Source organism: Myotis yumanensis, unplaced genomic scaffold (assembly GCF_028538775.1).
Source record: "Myotis yumanensis isolate MYYU_CA2020_CCGP unplaced genomic scaffold, mMyoYum1.0.hap1 SCAF_4, whole genome shotgun sequence".
Classification (NCBI taxonomy): Eukaryota; Metazoa; Chordata; class Mammalia; order Chiroptera; family Vespertilionidae; genus Myotis; species Myotis yumanensis.
This window is the reverse complement of record NW_027223755.1, coordinates 53,985,313-54,010,185: the sequence shown is the minus strand read 5'-3', so window position 1 is coordinate 54,010,185 and position 24,873 is coordinate 53,985,313. Positions and strand designations below refer to the sequence as shown.

The window sequence follows — 24,873 nt, the reverse complement described above, 5'->3', positions numbered from 1 at the left end:
CGGTTGGGGGACAGCACCTGTCTCCACCGATGATGGGGGGTTCATTTCTCCAGCTGCAAACCCATTTCTCCTTAAGAGTGCTATGAAAGTTGACACCCCCCTCAAATAACAACTGCAGGACTGTGCTCTCATTCTCTCATGATGGATTTTGAACTCCTCTTTTTTGCCCTAGTGATGTATACTTGTTATATATGACAGATCATGTAGGGAGTGTGAAAAATAATTCTGACCTTCTCCCCATGGAGTAAGGCTGTGTTTTTTCAACCTAATCAGTTAATTCTATATTTTAAAAAAAATTTTAACTTACTGATGTTTCTGCCTCATCAGTGCATTTCTGTACACTTACCATGTTTTTAGCTCTTTAAAAATTACAAAAATATATAACCTATGTGATTGCTTGCTTTATTTAAATGAAAGCAATTTATTTTAACAAAAAAATAAGTCTTGTATATATACAAAAAATATTCTTAAAATTGTGAGAAAGCATGAATTTTCAGAAAAATTTCCAAAAATAAACTTAACTTGCTTTCATAAGAAATCGAAAGATCATACTATAAAACCTTAATGTTCAACTTCTGAATAATGCATACTTAATTACAGTATTCCTAATTTTTATATAATAAGAATACTTCTGCTACTTCTGGTTGTAAATTGTCCAAACTTTAAAATTTTATTCCATTCTTGCATTAAGAACCAACTGTAGAACTCATACTTTTTGATAAAAATAGTAAAATGCTTTTTGTTAAAATGCCAGTATAATCAAATCATCTTCTATAATAGCAACACAACTGTTGGTCAGTTTGTAATTTTCCTAAGGAATTTATTAAATGAAATATTGAGAGTTTTGAGAAAGCAGGATGAGTATTTTGCTGACAGATTGAACCTGAGTTTCACAATCTGTTTAGCCATCTCCTCACATATGCTGTCCCGGGAACTGTCTCCCTAGTGGGCTCCCTCTGCAGTGCGGTGATGACATCCCCGTCTGGAAAGGATTGCTTCCTTGCTGGGCTGGCGGTGTTCCTTTTACAGCACAGACACCAGCGGGGCAGCTTTAAAACAGCATACTACTGTAGTCTCCGTTACACTTAGAAATTAAACCTCCACCCTAACTCAGCACGAATAAAAATATTAATGAGGACATTAAGGTTGCTCACTGCATTACTTTTCTCACATTTCCAACTAGGTATCTGTGCTATTGCATTTTAAATATAACTGGAAAGTTATCTGAAACCATTTTGGAGAGGATTGAACTCCAAGGTTTTCCCACAGTGAAGAATATTATGTATCCCCTGGGGCTACCTATTTGAAATTGCTTTGAAATCTCAATTTTTATCTCAATAAAGTCAAGGGATTTTTGCATTCCATGACAGAAGCACAGAGTGCAAAGACCCTGATGTGATCCCCGTCCCTGGATCCACAAACAAATAATATGAATATTAAAATGCTGGTTTAATTTACTTACCACTGAGTAAACTGACACTCTGTGAAAATGGCCTTCATTAACCAGATCCCTAGAAGTGTTCATACCCCAAAGTAAAACAGCTTTATGGCATTTTTATTAAGAAAGTAAACTAGACTAATAGCACAACACTGCCTTTCTGTTACACAGGTTATACTGTGTCATTTTTTTAAATGACAATTTCCCTTTTGTATTTTAAATATTTGCCTAATCAGAAAGGGAGAAAGGGGAGGAAGCCTGAGGCACCTTGGTGGCAGCAGGTGTGAAAGGCCTAAAGACAGATCCCCTCATAATTCCCTCATGTCTTTTTATACTAATTTTCCTTCACTGAAGCTCTTCCACGGGAGACTTTCACCTGGAAGGTCTTGGAAGGAGTGACATGGCTATCTTTTATCCTGTTTTCCTTATTAGAAAATATATTGCTATCGTCTCCTATGAACAACGCCAGAATTACAAGGCTGACTTCAATGCAGAGTATGATGAATACAGGGCCTTGCATGCCAGAATGGAGACCGTAGCTAGAAGATTTATCAAACTGGATGCACAACGAAAGCGCCTTTCTCCAGGCTCAAAAGAATATCAGGTAAATGCATTTGTTCATAGACGGACTGACTTTTATGTTTTACTTTTTTCTCTGCCTGGCCCAACCCCCAGGCCCCCAGGCATCCTGTTAGCCTTCAGAGTAGGTCTTCTTGCTGACCAGCTTCTCTGCAGCTTTTAGCTTCTATTTAAAATTAGCTGGTATCTAAATATTTGAAGTAGTGCTTCAACCTATATTTCTGTCAGTGGAAAAAATAACCTTCTATTTAACGTAATATGTGTAAAATATGTAATATATGCTTAATACATTTACTATACTATGTGTAGTGTATTGGGAAGAATACCAAACACAAATAAACAGGAAAACAAGTTGGATTTTGGATTCATCAATACATTTTATTGCATTGTCAACTCAACTCAGGCTACAGCTCCAGATCTGGTACTGTTCCCCAAAACTCCAATTCCAAGTCAATACTTTAAGTAATTTTTAAATAACCTCAGTCTGGCATAGAATATGGAAGATGTAGACATGAAATATAACAAGGGGCTTAATACCACAGAAGTTTGGGGTTTAAGTGAAGAAAAACATGGTGCTTACAACTGTTCCAGAGACAGACATTGGTTAGCAGGTAGTGATCAGTTTCACTTTCCTACTTTAAGTGGTAATATTACTACAGCTCAAAGAGCAACAGAAGCCTGACCTGATTATTCTCATGGTTCTTAGCAAAAGGATTAATATAAACGAGTGTTTCCTTGCTTGCATAGACCAGATAATTTGGTCGCACTTCACAGGCATAGATGGTGCCGCCATCCCGGCCCACTGCCATTGTTCTGACAGGAACCGAGCGAGAGAATGGATGAGTTTTCCCACAGGGGCCTGTGCCCTAGATATCCATTATGACTTCTGTTAGGAGGCCTTAGTCTCTTAAACAAGCCGCCTAGAATTATATATTTTGCCAGAGGAGTTGGTGTTTGAGGATGCGAGAAGACGGTGATATGGTGGTTTCGGGTTTGTAGTTTTCTATGTAGTTGTTGACCAGTGTAACATGATTGTATTCCAAGGATTGTTTGGTGGTTAGAAGTAGCTCCAGACCCAGAATGCTGGGTTTGGTTCCAAGGTCCTGTCATTTAATACTTGTGTGACCTTGGGCAAGTTACTTAACTTGCCTCAAAATCCCCATCCATAGAATGAGGCGACCATAGATTTGTTCAGAATAAATGTAAGCATTTGGAACCTGCTTAGATCCATCGTATTTTCAGGTTATATGATACTTAAGGGTTAGCCATTTTCCCCAGCCACCCAGTTTTCCTCCCTAGAGATAATCAGTAGTGCTGGTTTCCAGTGTATTCTTTAAGAGTCACGCACATGCGCGTGTGCATGCATGTGTGTAAGAGGTATATACACAAGCAAATTCACATATATACCATACATAATTAAATCTAAGAGGTGTAATGATAAGACACACTATTGTGTTATGTTCAAGTAAGTTAAACTATGATACATCTTCACCTGATTTCATTAAGATGAGAAGAAATATGCATCTTAGAATTAATGAAATTCTTAGAATATATATTCTGTTTCCTTCTTTTAAACAAATGATGTCATTGTATAAATTGTTCTGCACTTTGCTTTTTTAACTGAACAATACAAATGCATCTTAGAGAATTTTTAAATATAAGTACATAAACACTTCTCCCTTGTTTAATGCTCTCCTTAGTATTCTTTTGCATGGATTAATGGACACTTCGATGTTGTTTATTATCTTTTGCTTTACAAGCAGTGCTGCAGCAATTGACCTTCCACACACATCATTTCACTCAGACACCAGTAAATCAGAAAGAAAGTCTAAGTGCCAAGCCAGTTTTGCATTTGCTATATTGATAACAGTTGCCAAATTACCTTCCTTAGTAATTATACTGATTTACATTCCCATCATCAATATTTCCCCACACCCTTTCAAATGTGTGTTAACTATATATATTGAAAACAAAAAAAAAGTTCTCTTCTGATTTCTAATTTTTAATTTTGTAGAATGTTCATGAAGAAGTCTTACAAGAATATCAGAAGATCAAGCAGGTATGTATCATTACTGTTGGTTTTCTGACATGGAGTTGGGAAGTAATTACAAATTATGTAACCTGATTCCTCCTGTTCTTTTCCATCTACAGTCTAGTCCCAATTACCATGAAGAAAAATACAGATGCGAGTATCTTCATAACAAGCTGGCTCATATCAAAAGACTGATAGGTGAATTTGACCAACAGCAAGCAGAGGCATGGCACTAGAGCTCTGCTTGGACCAGAAGATGTGAATAAACTTAAGCTTATTTATTTAAAATTCCAAATGAGTTGCTCTAAGATTCTAAAAAAGGAAACTTTGCCTGTCGAAAGTTTCAGTATTTGTAAACTTGAGTTAACTATTTTTTTTCTTTCTGTCCCCCTCCCACAACCCCCAATTTCTTTGCTTCCCTGCAATTTTGAAGCTGCTTTTTCTGGTCCTTCTCCCCCCCCCCCCCCCCCCCCCCATCAAGACTTGTGTTTGTCAATAGAAGTAAATTTTTTTAGATATTGGGGATCCAGTATCTATACTTTAAATCAGTTTTTTTTTCTTATAAACATGTTTGTAATTAGCAATGATTTTTTTAGATATTGGGGATCCAGTGTCCACACTTCAAAGTTATGTGTGTTAAAAAACAAACCAGTAATGTGCAAGGTGAAATGCGTTTGGATAAACATAAGCCTATTTTCTGACCTTTCTTAATGCAAACTCTTTGCCTTAAATGGTAGAATATTTAGAAATTTGCACAAAATACAAAAAAAATTAAAACATTGTATTGGAGGGTTAAGAAATAAAAAGGTCTACAAGTATGTATATGTGTGTAGCTACACATACACATATATATATACAGGCTGACTTAATCTAGAACAGAAAAGTGCCCTGCAAGTTAACCCCCCATTGCAATGGTTGCCTTAAGGTGTTTGCTAGTTATGTACATAGTGTGGTTAATCATTAGCTACACTGCTTCCCACCTGATTGGAGCAACGGGAAGCACACTGTGGCCTACCAGCGTCTGAACGCGTGTGCGCGACCTGTGTGTGTGCAGAGGTGGTGTGGATGTGAGCGTGCATGAAGGAAAAAAAGCTGCTACTCTTAGTAGGCCAAACGCTCAGGTTAAACAACTGACGAGTGTTACTGTAGGTTTTTGTTTTTGTTCTTGTTTTTTTTTTTTTTTGTCCAATTGCTACTTCTATTGTGAAAGACAAAAGCATTTCCATTTCAACTGTTTGTCAGCTTTGTCGTTGGACAAAATTGGTATGTTATGAAAATGAAACAAATCTATAGTTTTGGGGCAAAATTATAAAATTAAATATGTAGGTAACCTATTTATATACTGCTATAAAGTATTTTTTGAGGAGAGATGTGCAAAGAAGTTATTACCTACATGAAATGTATATTTAAAGATTTTTTTCTTCATCCTGGGTGCCAGGAATATAAAAAAGAGTGGATATATTTAACAATAGCATACTGTGATTCATCAAACAGCACAAACTTTCAGTTCATGGAGTTTATCTGTTGACGTTGATTTAAACTATCACTTGTTTTATCATGTGGGAACATAAGTTATGTCAAAATGTAAGGATTTTGAACTAATGTTGATTCAAGTTGTGTTGTCTTACCGTATTGTCTTTTCAAAGTGCTGCCAGTTAAAAAGGGAAGCATTATGTTTACAAATCTGTTTTGAAATGTTTGCCAAATTTTGGTAGTATCTTTAATAAAGATGTTTGTCTCCAGCATCCAAAAAATAAATAACTTTGTTGTGTTATTATCTAGGAAAATGTTATTATCTAGAAAACCTGAGAGAGCATGTAGATGAACTTTGTCTTTGGAGTTCTTAGATAATGTAGAAGTACACAAACTATACCAAGACTAAAACAAGACCCTCTACACTACAATTCTATAACATTATTGCAGAAACTTAATTTCTATGTAGCATGAACCTCCTAGGGAATTCGATTTTTTTTAGCATCGAGATCCCTGGTGCTCTTCTTTTTTCCTCAGAATTGGTACAATCATTAGTAAATGTTAATTGATTTCAAACTTTCAATTGCAAAAAAAATAGGAAACTTAATTGGGGGGTAAATTTGGTCCTCATATTATTATGGTGGAGTCTGCTGAGGGATTTGTCTATAGATAATGACCTCATTGGTGTTTAATCAAAGATTGTGTGCTGCTATTTGCTATGAGTGGTGTTTCTCAAAAGCAAGGTGCTTGGACCACTTACATCACCCAAATTAGAATCTCTGGGTATAGGGCCCAGGTAGTCATCCACATTTTCCTAAGAATCCTCCAGGTGACCTGCAAGCTAAAGTATGAGAACCACTGGCTTGGATGTAGTGCTAAACCTGAGGTCTCTAAATCTCAAAGTCTTGAAATGAAGTTCAACTGTTGGCTTTTTTTTTTTAAACCACCTCTATCAGCAGGCACACATCTCTTTTTCCTCAAGATGAGAGGCACCTTCTCAATTGTTTCACTGCCAACTCTTATTTCAGAACTTGTTTACAGACAAGTCTTCTAGTTAGGTAATTGTTAGCCCTTCGAGTTCCTACCCACACACATCTGCACATCTTCTGGTTTACAAATTGGGTAATAGAAGCTGGAGATGCTTTACAAAAACCCAGCACTGCATACCCATAGACTTGACCACAAACCTATAAAAGCCTTAATTTAGACGTTTATTGTGTACCATGGGCAGATCCTTATAAAATGTGTATCAGTTATAAATCTCTGACTCTGCTGCTACCTGAGGCTGCATCTCTTTTGAAGACAGGCATAAGCCTATTAAAATATATCATTTTTCATGTCCTACTGTTAGATTTTTAGATACTTTCAAGTCATTGCTGCAGGAGTGTGTGATCACTTAGTTACTTTAGTCGAAGAATCTATTCAGTTTTTTTGAAAGACACAGTGTAAAAGAGCATTGTCAAGATGAGAGAGGGAGTTATGTTTTCATCACATTTCATCTAAAATAATTTGAAGCATTCTTGAAGATTTTTACCAACACTCATAAATTGATTCTAAATTGAATGAGCAGCTAGTTTAATATAAACCAAAAAGAACATTAATTAGATGTGGTTTTGTTTTTTTTGTGGGGATTTCATTTCCTATCTTCTTGGGTTTTATTTCTCAAGGAGTAATTTAAAGAGTTAACTTTCACTTCTAGTGGTAGATGTTAGGACTGGCTCTCTCAAAAGTAATTGGTGTGGTCAGTTTCTATCGTTGCGCCATTCATTGATTCCAAAAATTCAGTATTTTCATTCATCTCTGATGGATCTTTTAACTGTTAGAGGAGTTTTCTTTTCCCTTAAAGTATTTCACTTTATTTTGAAAATAAATGCATACTTGCATGTTGGAAGCAAGATGCTGAAATGAGGTTTAGCCACAAATGGTCCATTAGTTCCAATACTGCTTGGTTGCCGTACCTCTTGCATTACTTTGTTCTTTGCTTCTGGAACTTGTCTGAAACGCTTTAGCCAGTTCAGTGTCTTTCTGGCAGGGTGAGTGTTATCATGTGTGCTTGGTACATGCCTTTACTACTTCTGAAGTTCTTACAGTTTATTACTTCCCCAAGTGTTACTAAATCCTTTTATTACATGTACCAGATTGGGGGAAATTTATAACCAGCACTTTGAGAGGAACATGTTGGGAAAGGATATTTAATGGACACTATTAAATGGAGGCAACAGGAGATATTATCCATTTTCTTTGTAACCTAAAAACCTGAACAAGGCTGTGAGGCTCGTTTCAAAATATTTTGAAGTGTTAAAAATTTATACACACACACACACACACACACACACACACATATGCACATATTGTTTCTCAGTTGTTCCATCTAAACCATGTTAGGACTCTCGAAGGTAAAATGTCACAGGGACTTTTCAGTTGTTACTGAGCTCAGCAGCTGTGGTGGCCCCTGTTGTTCTACACCAATTTCAGTTCAATAAAAATGTTAACACTGCACTGCTGGTATCTGTTTTGCCTTTGTCTCATTTCAAGCCCTTAATCCTTAACTTTGTCTTAAAAAACAACAACAACAAATGCCCCACACCAAAGTGCTCTCTGATGTCCTAATGTAAATGATCTTCCTAGGACAGATATTGTGTATTGGTGACTCTAAAAGTCGGAGCAGGGTGTCTGTCTGCTCCGGGACCCCGCCTGTTTATAATTTTAGGACATACCCTTCACAGGCAACATCTAGGGGAACAGTAATCACAGTTAGCATTTGTTGAGGGTTTTCCTGTGGGATACATACCCTTTTGCATCCATGGTCCCATTTCTCCTCACCACAGCCCTGTTATACCCATTTTGTTGGTGAGTAAACTAAGGTTTAGAGAAGTTAAGAAACCTGCCCGTCACCCAGCTAGTAAGCAGTGGAGCCTAAGTAACCTGATCTCCATGTCTGTGTTCTTAACCACTTCTCCATGATATCCCTCATATGTTGGTACCAGTTTAGGGTTACAGTAATCTTCACAAAGTGATCATTCTAATAACATCGGACGGGCTAGGAAAATGTTTTGATTCAAAGGAGACTAGAACGTGAGTATGATGTCTACTGGATTATTCTCAGCAGGTTGATTTTATCAGAATTGATAAATTTGAAGGAAGGCCAAAATGCTTTTTAAGAAAAGATATGTTTATTTTCTTCATGACTGTGTATAGTCTTAACAAGGCTACTAGTATTTGAAGGAGACTGAGGCAGTGAAGGCAGAGACAGGAGGCAGGGGTATGGCCTTGGAATCACACCATTTTCTTTCCATATTAAAAGGCTGTCTCCCTAACGACAGACTAGCTCTAGGATCCCCGTCTGAATTAGTCATAAGGACATTCTCCTGTTTCTATAAGATTTCTGCAGGAACAATGGAAGAGGAAAGGGAGAAAGTCTCAATTAAGCATTGATGTTAAAAACCTAGAATGTTTAGTGCCAGCAGTGATTCTGGTTAGGTTTACAAGGAGCCTCACAGATTAATGAGATTCCTAATGTAATTGTGGCAGCAGCCCTCCCCCACCATTCAGCATGTGCTTGTCTTTTCATTCCTTTCCTCAGCTGTAAAGTGGAAACACGCCTTCTTACTGGGTATGAAAGAAGCTTAATTACTGTTTATAAAGCTCTTGGGTGTTCCATGAAAAACAGCTATCTAAATTATATATTGTCTGCTGAATGCACTGGGAGACTTGGGAGCATTATTTTCCAGGTGACAATGGGTCCATTTTGACTGATGGCAAAGGGGACAAAGGCAGAGAGAAGAGAGAGGCTGAGGGTTCTAGGTGAGTGCCTGGGGTTTGTTTTATTGAATGCCAGGCTCTCACGTACCTGCTCCACTGGTTTTACCTTTCTGACACGGACAGGAGGCTAGCAGTGGCAAGAGATGGCTCTGATATTTTATGATTGCTTAATTGTCATGTTGGGGTCAGATGATTCTGCTGTGTGTGACTGGAGATGCGTCATTCACAACTCCTGCCTGCTTAATTCAACTGGCCAGCCAGGCTGGTTTGTCTGACTGTAATTAGATACTTGGTACAATGTGGGCATTTGTAGATGGACGATAAAATCCCATATCTGGGTCTGTGAAATGTAAGGAGAATGCCTCCTAAAGATGAGCTCCCAGAATTAGCCACCAAGCCTGAGTTCTAAAGCTGGGGCTTGTAGGGGAATGGCTGGCTGCCTTTCTATACTCAGGGTCCCAGTGGGCTTACAGAATTCTAGACAGGCAGTGGGAGCCAATTTGCCAGTCTCGTCTCCTGCTACACTCACTCTCTGCCACCAGTCGCACAGGCCTGCCCACAGGTTTTCCTATCCCAGGCCCTTACTGTCACTTGCTGTCCCTTCCGCACCACCAGCCTTACCTTCCAGCCCTTCCTCACTTAGCTCATCCCTCCTTACCCTGAAGATCTCTGTTTAAACATCACTTCTTTCCAGGAAGCTTCCCCTGACCCCTCAGACAAACTCGGGTTGCCGTGGTATATGCTCTCATTTTATACTTCTCCTTTAGGGCGTTTATTACAATTGTAACTAAATGCTAATTGTATTATTACTAATTTAAAAAGTGTCATGGAAGTAGAGACTGTCTTGCTCACTAGGGTATCCCCAGCTCCTGGCATACAGAAGGTACTCAGTAATAATGGATTGAAAGAATGACTGAAGCAGGCTATTTGTATATGTCACACAAAGTTAACGTTGCAGAGGACTTGGACCACTGCGAGAGTCTGCTGTGTCATTCGCTGTGCCCTGCCACTTCTCGCCCCGAAGTCATGATTGAGGAAAGGCTCACCGACCTGACTTCGGGAATCCCTTTGCCATGATTAACTAACTGGACACCTTCAATGGTGACATGTCTTTCCAACATTGGATTCACCCCTCCAGTCACCTTTGGACTATGAGCATCTGCATTAGTCTATCATGGTTTGGAATGTAAAATGAAATGGTTTAAAAAGTTACTTTTATTATAACTGACATATTCTGACTCATTTCCTAATTACTTTTTTCAATAGTTTTTCTCTCACTTCTCAACGATGTGGGAGAGGGCAGCCGTCTTAAGATAGTGTTGCATCTCATTTTTCCATCTTCGTGAAAACATGCCCAGCCTGATGTTTCTTTAAAGTCAACATGTGCTTTTATTGAAACTTATTTTATGCCCAACACTTCTGGAACTACCTAGGCGGTATGCATATAAAGGATTATCCAAGGGTTTGGGGATTCCTTTAATGACAGAGCTAACAGAGTCCATCAACAGTATTAGGCACCACTGCCTTCCCTTCACAGATGATGAGATGGAGGTGTTTGAATGACAGCCCCTGGCAGAGCCAGATGGACCCCAGGAGCTTTCACCTTCCTAGAGGGAGGCTGAACATAATACAGAGAGGGCCTGGCAAAATGCCAAACAAGATGTGCCACTCAAGCAGTTCAGAAAACCAAGCCAGAAAGCCTGACTCGGCGTCCAGGGTCTGCCACTGCCAAACTACGCACATGGGCAAACTTATACAGCTCTCCAGCCTCAGTTTCCCACCCATGAATGGGACAGTGCCCACCTCAGAGGGTTGTTGTGATAACATATATGTAGAATGGTCCATGGCACCTAATAAGTTTCCTACACGTACTTCATGGTTTATTTTCTAATGATTTCTTTCCTTCTATTTTGATTTGGACAGTTTTTAGCAATATACCTGATAAATAAGCAGCCAGCCAGAACTGGAAACCCTATTGAGCTAATTTACATTTTTGCATAACAGTGATGGAGCCCGTATGCTAGATCAACACATCCCAGAACATTTTAAGAGTCACTGCTCCCAATTACTCTGTGAAATAAGTTTTCTCTGTGAATCTTTTCAAGTGCCACATTAGTGGCCCTAAACAGCACGGATACCAGTCACTTAGTTATAGTGCTGATGCATTTGTTCCAAACTTGAACATACTCTGTATTAATTCTTTTTTCCAGTTGTCTTCATAGGGGAGAGTTTGTAAAAGAGCCCTGTTTTCTGTAAGTTTAAGTGCTTCTTGCCCCCTTGTTACTTGAGGGGGTTGACACGGTTCATTTCAGGTAAGGTGCGCTGTGAAAAAGCCTGCCGTGAACATGACTCTGTCCTACACCTGTAAGCTTTTCCTTCCCTCAAGGATAGAGCTCATTTAACTCAACTTTGCCAACGGAGAGCCAAGAGGGTCTCCAGGGGTCTCAGGGCCACCTGAGCTACAGAACTCTGCAGCTGAGAACAGCTATAAAAGGACACTGGGGACTGCGGGCAAAGCCACCTCCTATCTACACTCATCCTCCTTGCCTCTCTCTCTGCCCCAGTTGACACGTTTTTATTGCTGTGGTAGCCAATTACTACCACCCCACCTGCTCCTCCCTTCTCAGCTCACTATTCTCACCTGCATGAACTATGATGGCTCCTCCCTTCAGTTAATGTGCACATTTTATCATTTTCCCTCTGTCTTTGGTTACAGATGACTTGGCTTATAGTGAGAAGGCCAGTTCAGAACCAGGGACCTACAAGCAAGACACAAAAAGTTGGAGAAGTAAAGTTGAAAATGCTTTGCGATAGAGAGGGCAAAGAATGCAGTCCTACACCTGGGTCTCAGTCCTAGTTCTGAGATTTACCAAACTATGAACCAGAGCAATTTGTCTAAACCCCTAAGTCTTCCTTCCACCATCTCTTATAAACTAGGATAATACTACCTACATACTGTGGCTAAGTGAGGATTAGATTGTTGCATTCAACTAAAGGGACTTGGTTGGGCACTCATAAAGCAATACTGTTTATTCTCACATGTGTCCCTAAAAACCCACATTGGTGGCTATTTCTCTACCCTCAGCAATAAAATCTAGGCCAGGTCTTATAATTTCTCCAGGACAACTCTAATATGATAAGTCCTGTGGTCAATTTTGGCATAGGTCTCATTTCAGTAACTAATAAGACTAGTCTTATATAGAAGCCAAAACTCTGAAATGCAATTAAAATGAAAGATGTTCCATTCTTTCAGCTTAGGCCTGCTTTAGGCGGGAAGCCAAGTGCTTCTTGCCCTCCTCCCACCACATGGTGCCCCCAGGTTGAAGGAGCAGAAGGTAGGGCGAAGAGATAAGGGGCAGGGGAGACTGGCCTTGGCTTCCTCTAGGCATTGTCTGACACTTGGACCCTTTGACCATCACCTCCCGATCTCTTCCATTCCTCCAGCCCCTGCTGATCACCTTCTACTCTGCTTCTATGAGTTTAACTATTTTATATTCCACACATAAGTGAGAAAAAACAGTATTTGTCTTTCCCTGGTCTAGTTTATTTTATTTAGCATAACATACTCCAGTTTCATTTATATTGTTGCAAATGGTAGGATTTCTGTTTTTAGGCTGAATATTAGTCCATTGTGTGTGTGTGTGTGTGTGTGTGTGTGACATTTTCTTTATTAATTCATCCATCAGTGGACATTTAGGTTGCTTCCATATTTTGACAATTGTGAATATATTGCAATAAACATGGGAGTGCAGGTATCTCTTTGAGGACTTAATTTCAATTCCTTTTGGATAAATATTCAGAAGTGGAATTTTTGGAACATATGGTAGCCCTATTTTTAATCTTTTAAGTAACTTCCATACTGTTTTCCATTGTGGCTGCCCCAATCTACAAGGGCTTCCTTTTCTCCACATCCTCACTGACATCTAAATGGTCTTCATAAAGCTGCTCTCATTAGCTTGTGGGAAGGGCAAGCACACTCCCTGCTCTATAGAAACCCACATCAGTGACTTCTCAACTTCAATCCCTTATGCCAGGGAGGAGCCAGAAGCTAAAGGGAGCAAACCTGGGTTTTTTCACAACCTCCTATGGAAGCCCTGCATGTGTGGTCCTGCACCTTGCTTTATATTGTGGGGGTGGCACTTATTGTCTGTGACTTCAACCAAGGCTGTCAGAGTCCTGTGTTAAACCCTGTTATTTGCATTGTGAATTTTAAGTTATAGCATTTGTACATTCATCCAACAAATATTTATGTGTTCCTAGGCATTGTGCTCATTGGTGGGAATACATCAAGACGAATGTGAATGATTGTGGTAAATGCTGCAAAATAAAAGGGTAGCCATGAGGATGGATGGTAACAGGACACAGGACAGTGAGAGAATGGGGCAAGGCTTCCCTGGGGAAATGGCATGAAACTAATACTTTAGGGATGAATAGGAGGTGGCTGAGGAGAAAGTGTACCAGAAAGAGAGAACGTGTTGGAAAGGCCTTGAGAAGAAGGCCTTTAGCACTCACTGAATACATGTTTATCCAAATCACTTCTCATTTACAAAAACCATGTAGAGTCTTGCTTTTGTGTTGAACTTGTTCCCTCCATTGCTGCTTTGCCCTTACTGAGCATTTCTGGAGGCATGAAGCCTAGACACAATTTACTCTTGAGATCTGGGCACTTGGGTTATTGCTTATCAGAGACATCTTGGTACTTAGGATTCTTACCCAGTGGCCTTCTGATGTTGCGAATAAGTTCCGAGGAAAGTTTCCAAAATGGAGGGATATCAATTTAGTGACGTATTGATCTCAAACCAATCCGTGAACTTTCACATGAAGAAGAACTGGGGAGAAACAGTGATGGCCTTTCCCAGGAATTGGTGAGCCCATCGTCTCCCCGTTGGAGGCTGGTGCAGAGTGAGCACAGAGAGCCAAGATGGGCAGGTGCCCTCCACTGGGGCCGGGGGCGGGGGGGGGGGGGGGGTGTATCTAGGGTTATAGTAAGAAATCTTGGCTACATTGATAGAGTGCTATCAGCCAGAGACAGTTTCTCTGAGAAAAACAATCAAACAAAAACATCTGTACTATTAAAATTACCAACCAGTTCTCTCTGTCTTCAGCAGCCAGGCAAATCTGTGTGGTGAGGCTCTAACAAAGTAATTGGTGGGCAAGCAGCAAACCAAGACAAGAGTGGTGAGAGAAAGATGCCAGACGGTCCAAGAAGCTGAAAAAGAGCACTTCTGGGAATAAAAATGAGCAAAGTAGGAGAGTGAGGTGGATACTTTCTTATATACCACTTTACAATGTATAATGTTTTGTGCTTTTTCCAAGCATTTTCACAGATGTTCTCAATTGATCCTCCCTTTAATCCCTTTACAACGGGGAGGTGGGGGGGGGGGGGGGGGGCTTTTTTCTGCCAAGAGCCATTTGGATATTTATAAAATCATTCGCAGGCCCTACAAAATTATCAACTTAAAAATTAGCCTGCTAGTCCTGAGAGGGAAGTTTATAGCTCTACAGGCCTACCTCAAAAAACAAGAAAAAATGATAATAAATTATCTAACTCTACAACTTAAAGAATTAGAAAGAAAGCAACAAGAAAAGCCCAGAGTAAGCAGAAGGAAGGAGATAACAAAGATCAAAGCAGAAATAAATGACATAGAACACCAAAACAAAACAAAACAAAACAAAAAAAACAATACGAAAGATCAATGAAACCAAGAGCTGGTTCTTTGAAAGGATAAACAAGATTGATGAACCTCTAGCCAGGCTCACTAAGAAGCAAAGAGAGAGAAACCAAATAAACAAAATCAGAAATGAAAGAGGCGAAATAACAACAGACCCCACTGAAATACAAAGGATTGTAAAAAAATACTACGAACTCTATTCCAACAAACTAGACAACTTAGAGGAAATAAGCATATTCCTAGAGAAATACAACCTTCCAAAACTCAATCAGGAAGAATCTAAAAATCTCAATAGGCCAATAACTATGGAGGAAATTGAAGCAGTCATCAAAAAACTTCCAGCAAACAAAAGCCCAAGGCCAGATGGCTTCACAGGGGAGTTTTACCAAACATTCAAAGAAGAACTAAAACCTATCTTCCTCAGACTATTCCAAAAATTTCAAGAGGAAGGAAGGAACACTTCCAAGCTCATTCAATGAAGCCAGCATTACTCTAATACCAAAATTAGATAAAGACAACACAAAGAAAGAGAATTACAGGCCAATATCCCTCATGAACATAGATGCCAAAATCCTCAACAAAATTCTAGCAAATTGGATCCAGCATTACATCAGAAAGATCATACACCATGACCAAGTAGGATTTATCGCGAGGATGCAAAGATGGTACAATATCCACAAATCAATAAACGTGATACATTACATAAATAAATTGAAAGATGAAAATCCATAGTCATATCAATTGATGCAGAAAAAGCATTTGACAAAATCCAACACCTTTCTTGATATAAGCCCTCAGCAAAATGGGAATAGAGGGATCATACCTCAACATAACAAAAGCCTTATATGACAAACCAGAGCCAACATCATACTCAATGGGCAGAAACTAAAACCATTTCCCCTAAGAACAGGAACAATACAGGGATGCCCACTTTCACCACTCCTGTTTGACATAGTACTGGAAGTGCTAGCCATACCAATTAGATAAGAAGAAGAAATAAAAGATATCCAAATTGGAAAAGAAGATGTAAAATTGTCATTATTTGCAGATGATGTGATACTGTATATAGAAAACTCTAAAGACTCCATAAAAAATTATTAGACTTAATAAATAAATTTGGCCAATGTAGCAGGATACAAAATTAACGCTCAGAAATTTTCGGCATTTGTATACACCAATAGTGAACTTACAGAAAGAGAAATTTAAAAAATAATTCCACTTACCATTGCACCAAAAAAATTAAGATACCTAGGAATAAACTTAACTAAGGAGGTAAAAGACCTGTACTCGGAACACTACAGGACACTGAAAAAAGAGATAGAGGAAGACATAAACAGATGGAAGAACATATCATGTTCATGGATTGGTAGAATCAACATCATTAAAATGTCCATACTACCCAAAGCAATCTACAGGTTCAATGCACTCCACATTAAAATACCAATGCATATTTCACAGACCTAGAACAAAGTCTCCAAAAATTCATCTGGAATAAAAAAAAGATGCCGAATAGCTGCTGCGATCCTGAGAAAGAAGAACAAAGTAGGTGGGATCTCAATACCATATATCAAGCTGTATTACAAAGCCACTGTTCTCAAAACTGCCTGGTACTGGCACAAAAACAGACATATAGATCCATGGAATAGAATAGAGAATCCAGAAATCGACCCAAACCACTATGCCCAATTAATATTCGACAAAGGAGGCAAGAGCATACAATGGAGTCAAGACAATCTCTTCAATAAATGGTGTTGGGAAAATTGGATAGATACATGCAAAAAAATGAAACTAGACCACCAACTTACAACATACACAAAAATAAACTCAAAATGGATAAAGGACTTAAATGTAAGACAGGAAACCATAAAAGTCTTAGAGGAATCCACAGGCAGCAAAATCTCAGACATATGCCGAAGCAATTTCTTCACTGATAAGGCTCTTAGGGCAATGGAAACTAAAGAGAAAATAAACAAATGGGACTACATCAAAATAAAAAGCTTCTGCCCAGCAAAAGAAACCATCAACAAAATAACAAGAAACTCCACTGCATGGGAGAACGTATTTGCCAATGTTAATTGCAAATCTCCGATAAGGGTTTTATCTTCAACATTTACAGGGAACTCAAACAACTTAAAAGGAAGATAAACAACCCAATCACAAAATGGCCAACGGACCTAAATAGATACTTTTCGAAAGAGGACATACAGAAGGCCAAGAGACATGAAAACATGCTCAAAGTCACTAATCATCTGAGAGATGCAAATCAAAACAACAATGAGGTACCGTCTCACACCTGTCAGAATGGCTATCAACAACAAATCAACAAATGACAAGTGCTGGCGAGGATGCAGAGAAAAAGGAACCCTCGTGCACTGCTGGTGGGAATGCAGACTGATGCAGCCACTGTGGAGAACAGTATGGAGTTTCCTCAAAAAACTAAAAATGGAACTCCCATTTGACCCAGTGATCCCACTTCTAGGAATATATCCCAAGAAACTAGAAACACCAATCAGAAAGGATATATGCACCCCTATGTTCACAGCAACACAATTTACAATAGCTAAGAGTTGGAAACCGCCTAAGTGCCCATCAGCAGATGAGTGGATTAAAAAACTGCGGTACATCTACACAATGGAATATTACACTGGTGTAAAAAAAAGGAATTCTTACCATTTGCAACAGCAAAGATGGAACGGGAAAGCATTATGCTAATGAAATAAGCCAGTCGGAGAAAGCTAAATATTACATGATCTCACTCATTTGTGGAATATAATGAACAACATAAACTGATGAACAAAAGCAGATCCAGAGACAAAGAAGCATCGATCAGACTGTCAAACCTCAGAGGAAAGGTAGGAGAGGGTGAGGGGAAGAGGGAGAGATCAACTAAAGGACTTGTATGCATGCATATAAGCCTAACCAATGGACACAGACACCAGGGGGGTAAGGGCATGAGCAGGGGTAGGGAGGATAAGAACACATATGTAATACCTTAATCAATAAAGAAAAGAAATTAATTAAAAAACAAATTAGCCTACTATATTTGGTCAAACATTTCATTAACTCACTCCTAATGCCTTAGCAGGGCCAGACCAAATGATTTCTTAGGCTTTATACAGCCCTCGGACCAGATGTTCCCCACCGCTGCTTTATAGCATGAGGTGGGACAGCCTACCAAGGAGAAACAGGCCCCAAGGAGGGGGGGGAGTCACATGGTATGTCCTCTTTCCAACTCTACTGCACCCTGCTTCCTGCCATTGTGCCTCGAAACTCACCATCTTGGACTTGGTGCTGATCCCCAAGATTTACCTGGTGACTGAGGGAACCCAGCAAGATCTCCTCACAGCCCACTCACACTGTGCCTCCATGAAACTTAGTTTTCCTCTAAGAATATTAAAGTAAACTCCTACTTATAGGAGGTAACATTTCCGTTCCCTTTCCCACGCTCTAAGCCGGGTATTCTTTATTGCCCTGGCCTCTGCAGCCAGCTAAACACCTCTGTGGGCTATGAAAATGCCTCCTTTTCTGCTACCACCAACCTGAGTCCAGGCCATTCCACAAATGACTGCCAGCCTTCCCAGGCTCCCATCCACTATTGTAACCATCGCCTCCTGCTGTCTTCTGCCCGAAGGTGGAATGTACTCCGTCATGGCCAGGTTGAGTTTCCACCTGGCAGTGGGAACAGAATGTTAAAGGCCACTGCCAAGCAAATCAGTTTCACCAGATGATCTTCCTGACTCACCAACCATGACTATTATGGCCATCCAATAAAAAATTAAAGTTTGTCCTTCATCCTTTTCTTAATCTATTGTAAAAAAAAGAAAGTCATTTCTACTCTAAGAAAAAAAAAATTCAAGTAGTAAATAAAAGAAAAAGCAGAAGTCTCCTGTTCTCGTTCACATACCTCAGGCTCCAAAAGTACACACTGAGAGTACATATCCATGTACAGTTTTCTCTTTTTAAAAAGATATATTTGTTTTTATTGATTTCAGATAGGAAGGGAGAAGGAGAGAGATAGAAACATCAATGAAGAGAGAGAATCATTGATTGGCTGCCTCCTGCACACCCTACACTGAGAATAGAGCCCACAACCTAGGCATGGGACCTTTCTGGGAATCGAACTGTGACCTCCTGGGTCTTAGGTCAATGCTCAACCACTGAGCCATGCCAGCCAGGCTACAGTTTTCTCTTTTGTTCAAAAAGGTATCAAAGTATAGATCTGCAGCTTAATTTTTTATTTAACAACACTACTTGAACATCATCCCATCTTAGTCCCTGTTGACTTAGTTCATTCCTCTCACCAGCTGTTTATAACATAATTTCCTACTTTAATCACTCTGATTGAGATTCAGAGTATTCCTAATACTGAAAAACTGAAATCATCACCAACATGGCCAGATACATTCCCTTAACCAAGTAGTTTAACATTTTCATCACTGTCCCTACTGACAATCCCTACCTTTCCAAGTCCTCTTAATGTACGAGAAAACCATAAAAATATAGACTATTTAGAGGATGTTCAGAAATCATTTACAAATCCAAAACTTTTAAATACTATACATCAATTTCTATAAGTTACCAAATACATTTTGTTTCTTGAATTCAGAAAACTTTGATCGTAGCTATGGCTCCATGCTATGAATAAGGAGAGAAGAAAAAAAGCTAATTTCCTCACTGATGATTTTGGATTATTATATGTTTATGTTATTTTTTATGTTTAGGATTTATAATAGTTGCACTCTATTTTTTAACTTTTCATGCAATTTGATTTATTGTTCTGTTCTGCCCTATTTGTTCTGTTCTCTACTTCGAGGATATAATTATTCCATACACCGACTGGCTGTTGGCTGTTTTTAATAACTGACATATTCTCCCTACTTAATTTTTATTTATTTGGGTTTATGTCTATAATTAAATGGACTCAAGGCTCCAACTCAGTCCTGTAACACTAAGCCTTTCACCTTTCTTCAGACTTTATTGTGGTTCATCTCATAGTTAAGTAGTTGTCTACCTTTTTCTCTAATTGAATTTCTTTGTTGAGAAATCTGAGGTTAGCCTGCTCTTTTCCGTCTCAGAGCATATGTGTTTTCTACCTACATGCCCATGGGATTCTTCTATTGGCCTTCAAGTTACTTGACTTACTATGTGTCTTCATGTTGATTCTTCTGTTATCAGGTTTCTTTCCTCTGGAATCTCTTTCAATCTGCAGATCTATTTTACTTTAGTGAAGTTTAATTTTATTTTTGACATTTTTATTTCCTGCCCTATTTGTTCTGTTCTCTACTTCGAGGATATAATTATTCCATACACCGACTGGCTGTTGGCTGTTTTTAATAACTGACATATTCTCCCTACTTAATTTTTATTTATTTGGGTTTTTCCCCTGTAAATGCTATTTTGTTCTCTTTAGTCTGACTTCTGCATCATGACGATGTTTTCAACAATATCTGTCCTAATGTGATTTTCATTTCTATGATAGTTTTATCTTCAATTTTTTTATCACTCTTAGCTTACTTTATCTTCTTTGGCCTATTCTGGTTTGATCTCTTATATTTCATTTATAAATTATTCTTCAAGGCATGTATCTTTAAAATTTCTTTGGGAGTGGAGCAAAATTTGCATCTTCAGATGTTTCTTTGATTTGCAGGAATTATTATTTTTAAGAATATTATTCTTCATCTGCATTCTGATTGTTGGATTTCTTTCCTCCTTTGTTTTTGTCTTTGGTTTTACTTGCTTTTAGGGTTATTGATATGCCTAAATGTTCATGAAAATGTACTCTGTTCTGGAGGGAAAGTGGTTCTCTCCTGGCGTGGAGAGAGGAATTAAGAGAGGAGTCAAGGGGTACAGGCTTCAGATTGGATCTGATTGCTCACAATAGCTTCAATAGCTTCAGCCACATTTGCTACAGTCTCTGACCTTTTGAGAGAGTGGATCACCCAAGCAAGATGTCAGTAAGGATCACGGTGGTGAGGCCCACTCTCAAATCTTTTGTTTGTTATTTGTGCTTATTTGTAGCTGCTTGTTTGAATCTGATCAACCACTGCAAAGCTGGTTGCCACTGCTACTTACTCATCCTCCCTGCCTCGCCTCGTAAATAGGAATTCTATTTTGAGGGAAAATAAGTATATTTTGCCCAAAACTTCCTTCCATCTGTCTGACCAACCTCTCTTCTACTCAATGTAGAACAACCCAATACGGAGGTTCTGTATTTCTCGTGTCCCATCCACACCTTTAGTCCTTGCTCCAAGGAAAAGATCATAACTTAGGCCCCTGAGAGCAACTATTTTTAGAGAAATCGGAGTTGTAGCTGGAACCCAGAAAGTGTGTTTCAGCTCTCTTGTAGCCTTCCTTGAGTCAGTCCAGATTCGCCATATTTGGCAGATAATGTAATTTGACATTTTAGCTATTTCCTAGTGCAGTGATGGCGAACCTATAACACGTGTGTCAGAGGTGACACGCAAACTCATTTTTTTGGTTGATTTTTCTTTGTTAAATGGCATTTAAATATATAAAATAAATATCAAAAATATACATCTTTGTTTTACTATGGTTGCGAATATCAAAAAATTTCTATATGTGACACGGCACCAGAGTTAAGTTAGGGTTTTTCAAAATGCTGACACGCCGAGCTCAAAAGGTTCACCATCACTGTCCTAGTGTCATGGCAGATGGACTTTTCCTATCAAAATTTCATCCTTTTTAAATTTTTTTCCATCCTTTTAAATTCTATCCATTTCGTAGGTTTTATGAAAGAGGGAAAGAAAACATGACTTTATTGTTTTTTAATTTATTTCAGAGGGAAAGAGAGATAGAAACATCAATGATGAGAGAGAATCATTCATTGGCTGCCTCCTGAACGCCCCCGACTGGGGATTGAGCCAGCAACCCAGGCATATACCCTTGACAGGAATTGAACCCGGGACCCTTCAGTCCACAGGCCGATGCTCTATCCACTGAGCCAAACCAGCTAGGCATACGTGACTTTACACCACCATCTTTTAGCTAGAACTCCCCCACCCAAATTCTCTAGTTAATAGATTCCCTGGATTATAAACATTTTGCATCACATAGTTTCATTCAAAAGTTTTATTGAGCAAATAATTAGATACAGTACAGTATGTAAGATGTTGCCTAAGATACAAAAACGAGTAAGACTCGAAACCTCCTTTCAAGGAGCATATGGTATAGAATAGGTAAGAGGAGAAATCTAAAAGTGAGATGTATGAAGTGGGGTCTATGAATCATCACCATAATGGTGATAATGATGACAGGAGCTATGGAGAATGTGATCACCTCCAATCAGAGGAATGATGAAAGTTAAAAGGAAAAAGGAGAAATGGCAGGCAATATTCATCCTGAGTAACTTGAGGTAGGGTAGTTTGATGGCAAGACAATGGGCTTTGGAGCTACACAGACATGGGCTTCCCTCTCATATCATGCAATTACTATATGCCCTCAGTGAAACTAGCCCTCTCTGACCGTCAATTCTTTTCTTTGGTAAAATACCTAGTACTGCCAACCTGTGGTAAGGCTCAAGTGGAATAATGCATGTCACTATCCTTGCATAGTGCCTGGCTCATAGTAGGTATTTCATAAATGTTTATTTCTTTCTGAATTAACTATAATTGTTTATCATACTTTTCCCTTATTTGCCGTATCTGTTGTATTAACTATTTAAACACATAGAAAGTTTGTTTTTTTTCTTTAAGATGAGTGTTCTTACCCCTTGTTAATTATATACTAGAGGCCCTCAGCCTGACCTGCACTCTCTCGCAGTCTGGGAGCCCTTGGGGGATGTTCAACTGTGGCTTAGGCCCGCCCCCTGGGGAACGGGCCTAAGCCGCAGTCAGACATCCTTAGCGCTGCACTTTCCAGCCTTCAGCCCGGCTTGTGTCTGAGCAGCACCCCCTCTCCCAGTGGGAGCGCACTGACCACCAGGGGGCAGTTCCAGCCCCGCCCACCACCACCACTGGTCGCTGCCACCCCCCCGCCCCATTGCCGTCCCCTCCCTCTGCCCACTGGCACCCGCCTTGGCTGGCCTGGCACCACCCACTCACCGGCCCCATCCCACACCAACCGATCATTCTGCTGTTCAGTCGATTTGCATATTAGGCTTTTCTTATATAGGATAATTGTATAACTCGACCATATCATTGCTCTATTACCCTTATCTCTAAAAAATCAAATGAGACGATCATGAAAGTACTCCTCAAACTGTCAGTTAATAGGTGGTGTGAGGAAATGGTATTATCATTAGGTATGCCTTATCTTATGTCCTATCCTTTAAAAAGAAATCTCAGCACCTTCTTTGAATGGAAGACACCTTTCACAGATTTTAACTGGGTTTTACCCTAGTGTGTACTTAGACAATTTCTCTAGTGATTGAAGGCCATTTATCTGAGACTATTTGAGTCTGCTTGAGGCTGGCTTTCAACCTTGCCTGTATTTTCCAGAGAGGTGCAATATTATACACACAGAAGGAAAATAGGTCAGAATCTCCTGTAGTGTGCTGCCTGGCTGCTGAGCTAAAGGTCATTCTTAATCCTCCCACAGGTCCCAGAGCTTGTTTTGTTTGCAATGTTCCAGGAAGGAAATGGCGTCTATAAAGAAAAACAGGGAACAAAATTTTCTTGGGAGCAAGGGACCCCAAATGTTTCACAATCGTACTTAAGACAAAAAGATGAATTCTAGAGAAACTTCATGGTGGTGCTTTTCCTATAGTCAAATTTTGAAGCTGCACCCCTGGATAGAACCATGGCTGGGGCTTGCACCACAAACCTGCTGTGGATGGGAATGGATAGATGAGAGGATTCCGTGGGCCAGTGTCAGCACACGTGTGCAGAGGATGGTGTTAGCTCGGCCACAAACTGTCCACTACGCCCAATGACCGCTGAGCTGAGGCCAAAGCAAGACCATACTGCTTTCAGAAACATCGAAATCAAAAGATAGCAAAAGAAACTGTGAGAACGGCTTGGGGCACGCTCAGATTGCTGTGAAAATCGGGGCACTAAACAGAGTGCACAGATAACAAGGCGACGACCTGGAAAGCTGCCTCCTGCCCCCTCGCACTGCCACTCCACGGGGAGCAGCAGCCGCGCCCAATCTCTGCCGTCAGCCAACCAAGGCCACTTCCCAGAGACACTGGCTGTTCCCACATTTTGGAAAAGTGCTTATTTAAAAGTAAATTTGAACCTGTGGTCCATCCACACAATGGAATACTACACTGCTGTAAAAAAGAAAGAACTCTTACCATTTGCAACAGCATGGAAGGACCTGGAGAGCATTATGCTAAACAAAATAAGCCAGTTGGAGAAAGAAAATTATCACATCATCTCACTCATTTGTGGAATATAATGAACAACATAAACTGATGAACAAAAATAGATCCAGAGACAGAGAAACATCGAACAGTCCATCAGTCTTCAGAGGGAAGGCAGGGGAGGGGGAGGGCGGGGAGGGTAAGAGAGCAACCAAAGGACTTGTATGCATGCATATAAGCATGAGCAATGGACACAGATACTAGGGGGGTGGGAGCATGTGCTGGGGGGTGGGGGTTGCCAATGGGGGAAAAGGAGGCATATGTAATACTTTAAACAATAAAGAATTAACAAAAAAAAATTAAATTTGTTGTTCTCTCTAAATGATCTCATTTCCACATTTCCTAAAACTACCACGCAACTTGAATTCCCTTTTTTCTATTCATAGCTGTTTCCTCATCCAGTTTCGACTCAACCTTTTTCAACGCATGTGTCACTCCCTTAGACATTTGTCTGGAAATACTGTGTGCGTGACTGACTCAGGAGCAAGCAAGTAAGTAGACATGAGCATTCCTGGGTCATCCCTTTGGTTTACTATCCTTTATTTTGTAAAAGTGATGCTTTATCCAGGTATTGGCCAATAACACATATGAAAAA

General features: G+C 39.6%; 1 protein-coding gene across 1 annotated transcript in view; it reads left to right on the top strand.

Annotated features, from left to right (window-relative positions):
• The window catches only part of ELL2 (elongation factor for RNA polymerase II 2), an 86,471-nt gene extending 78,450 nt beyond the window's left edge, over positions 1–8,021 (top strand). The window contains exons 10-12 of the mRNA XM_070412362.1: positions 1,871–2,042; positions 4,032–4,076; positions 4,169–8,021. Coding sequence (XP_070268463.1) covers positions 1,871–2,042; positions 4,032–4,076; positions 4,169–4,285 — 334 coding nt within the window. The 3' untranslated portion in view covers positions 4,286–8,021. The remainder of the gene's footprint in view (positions 1–1,870; positions 2,043–4,031; positions 4,077–4,168) is intronic.
• The last annotated feature ends 16,852 nt before the right edge of the window (positions 8,022–24,873 follow it).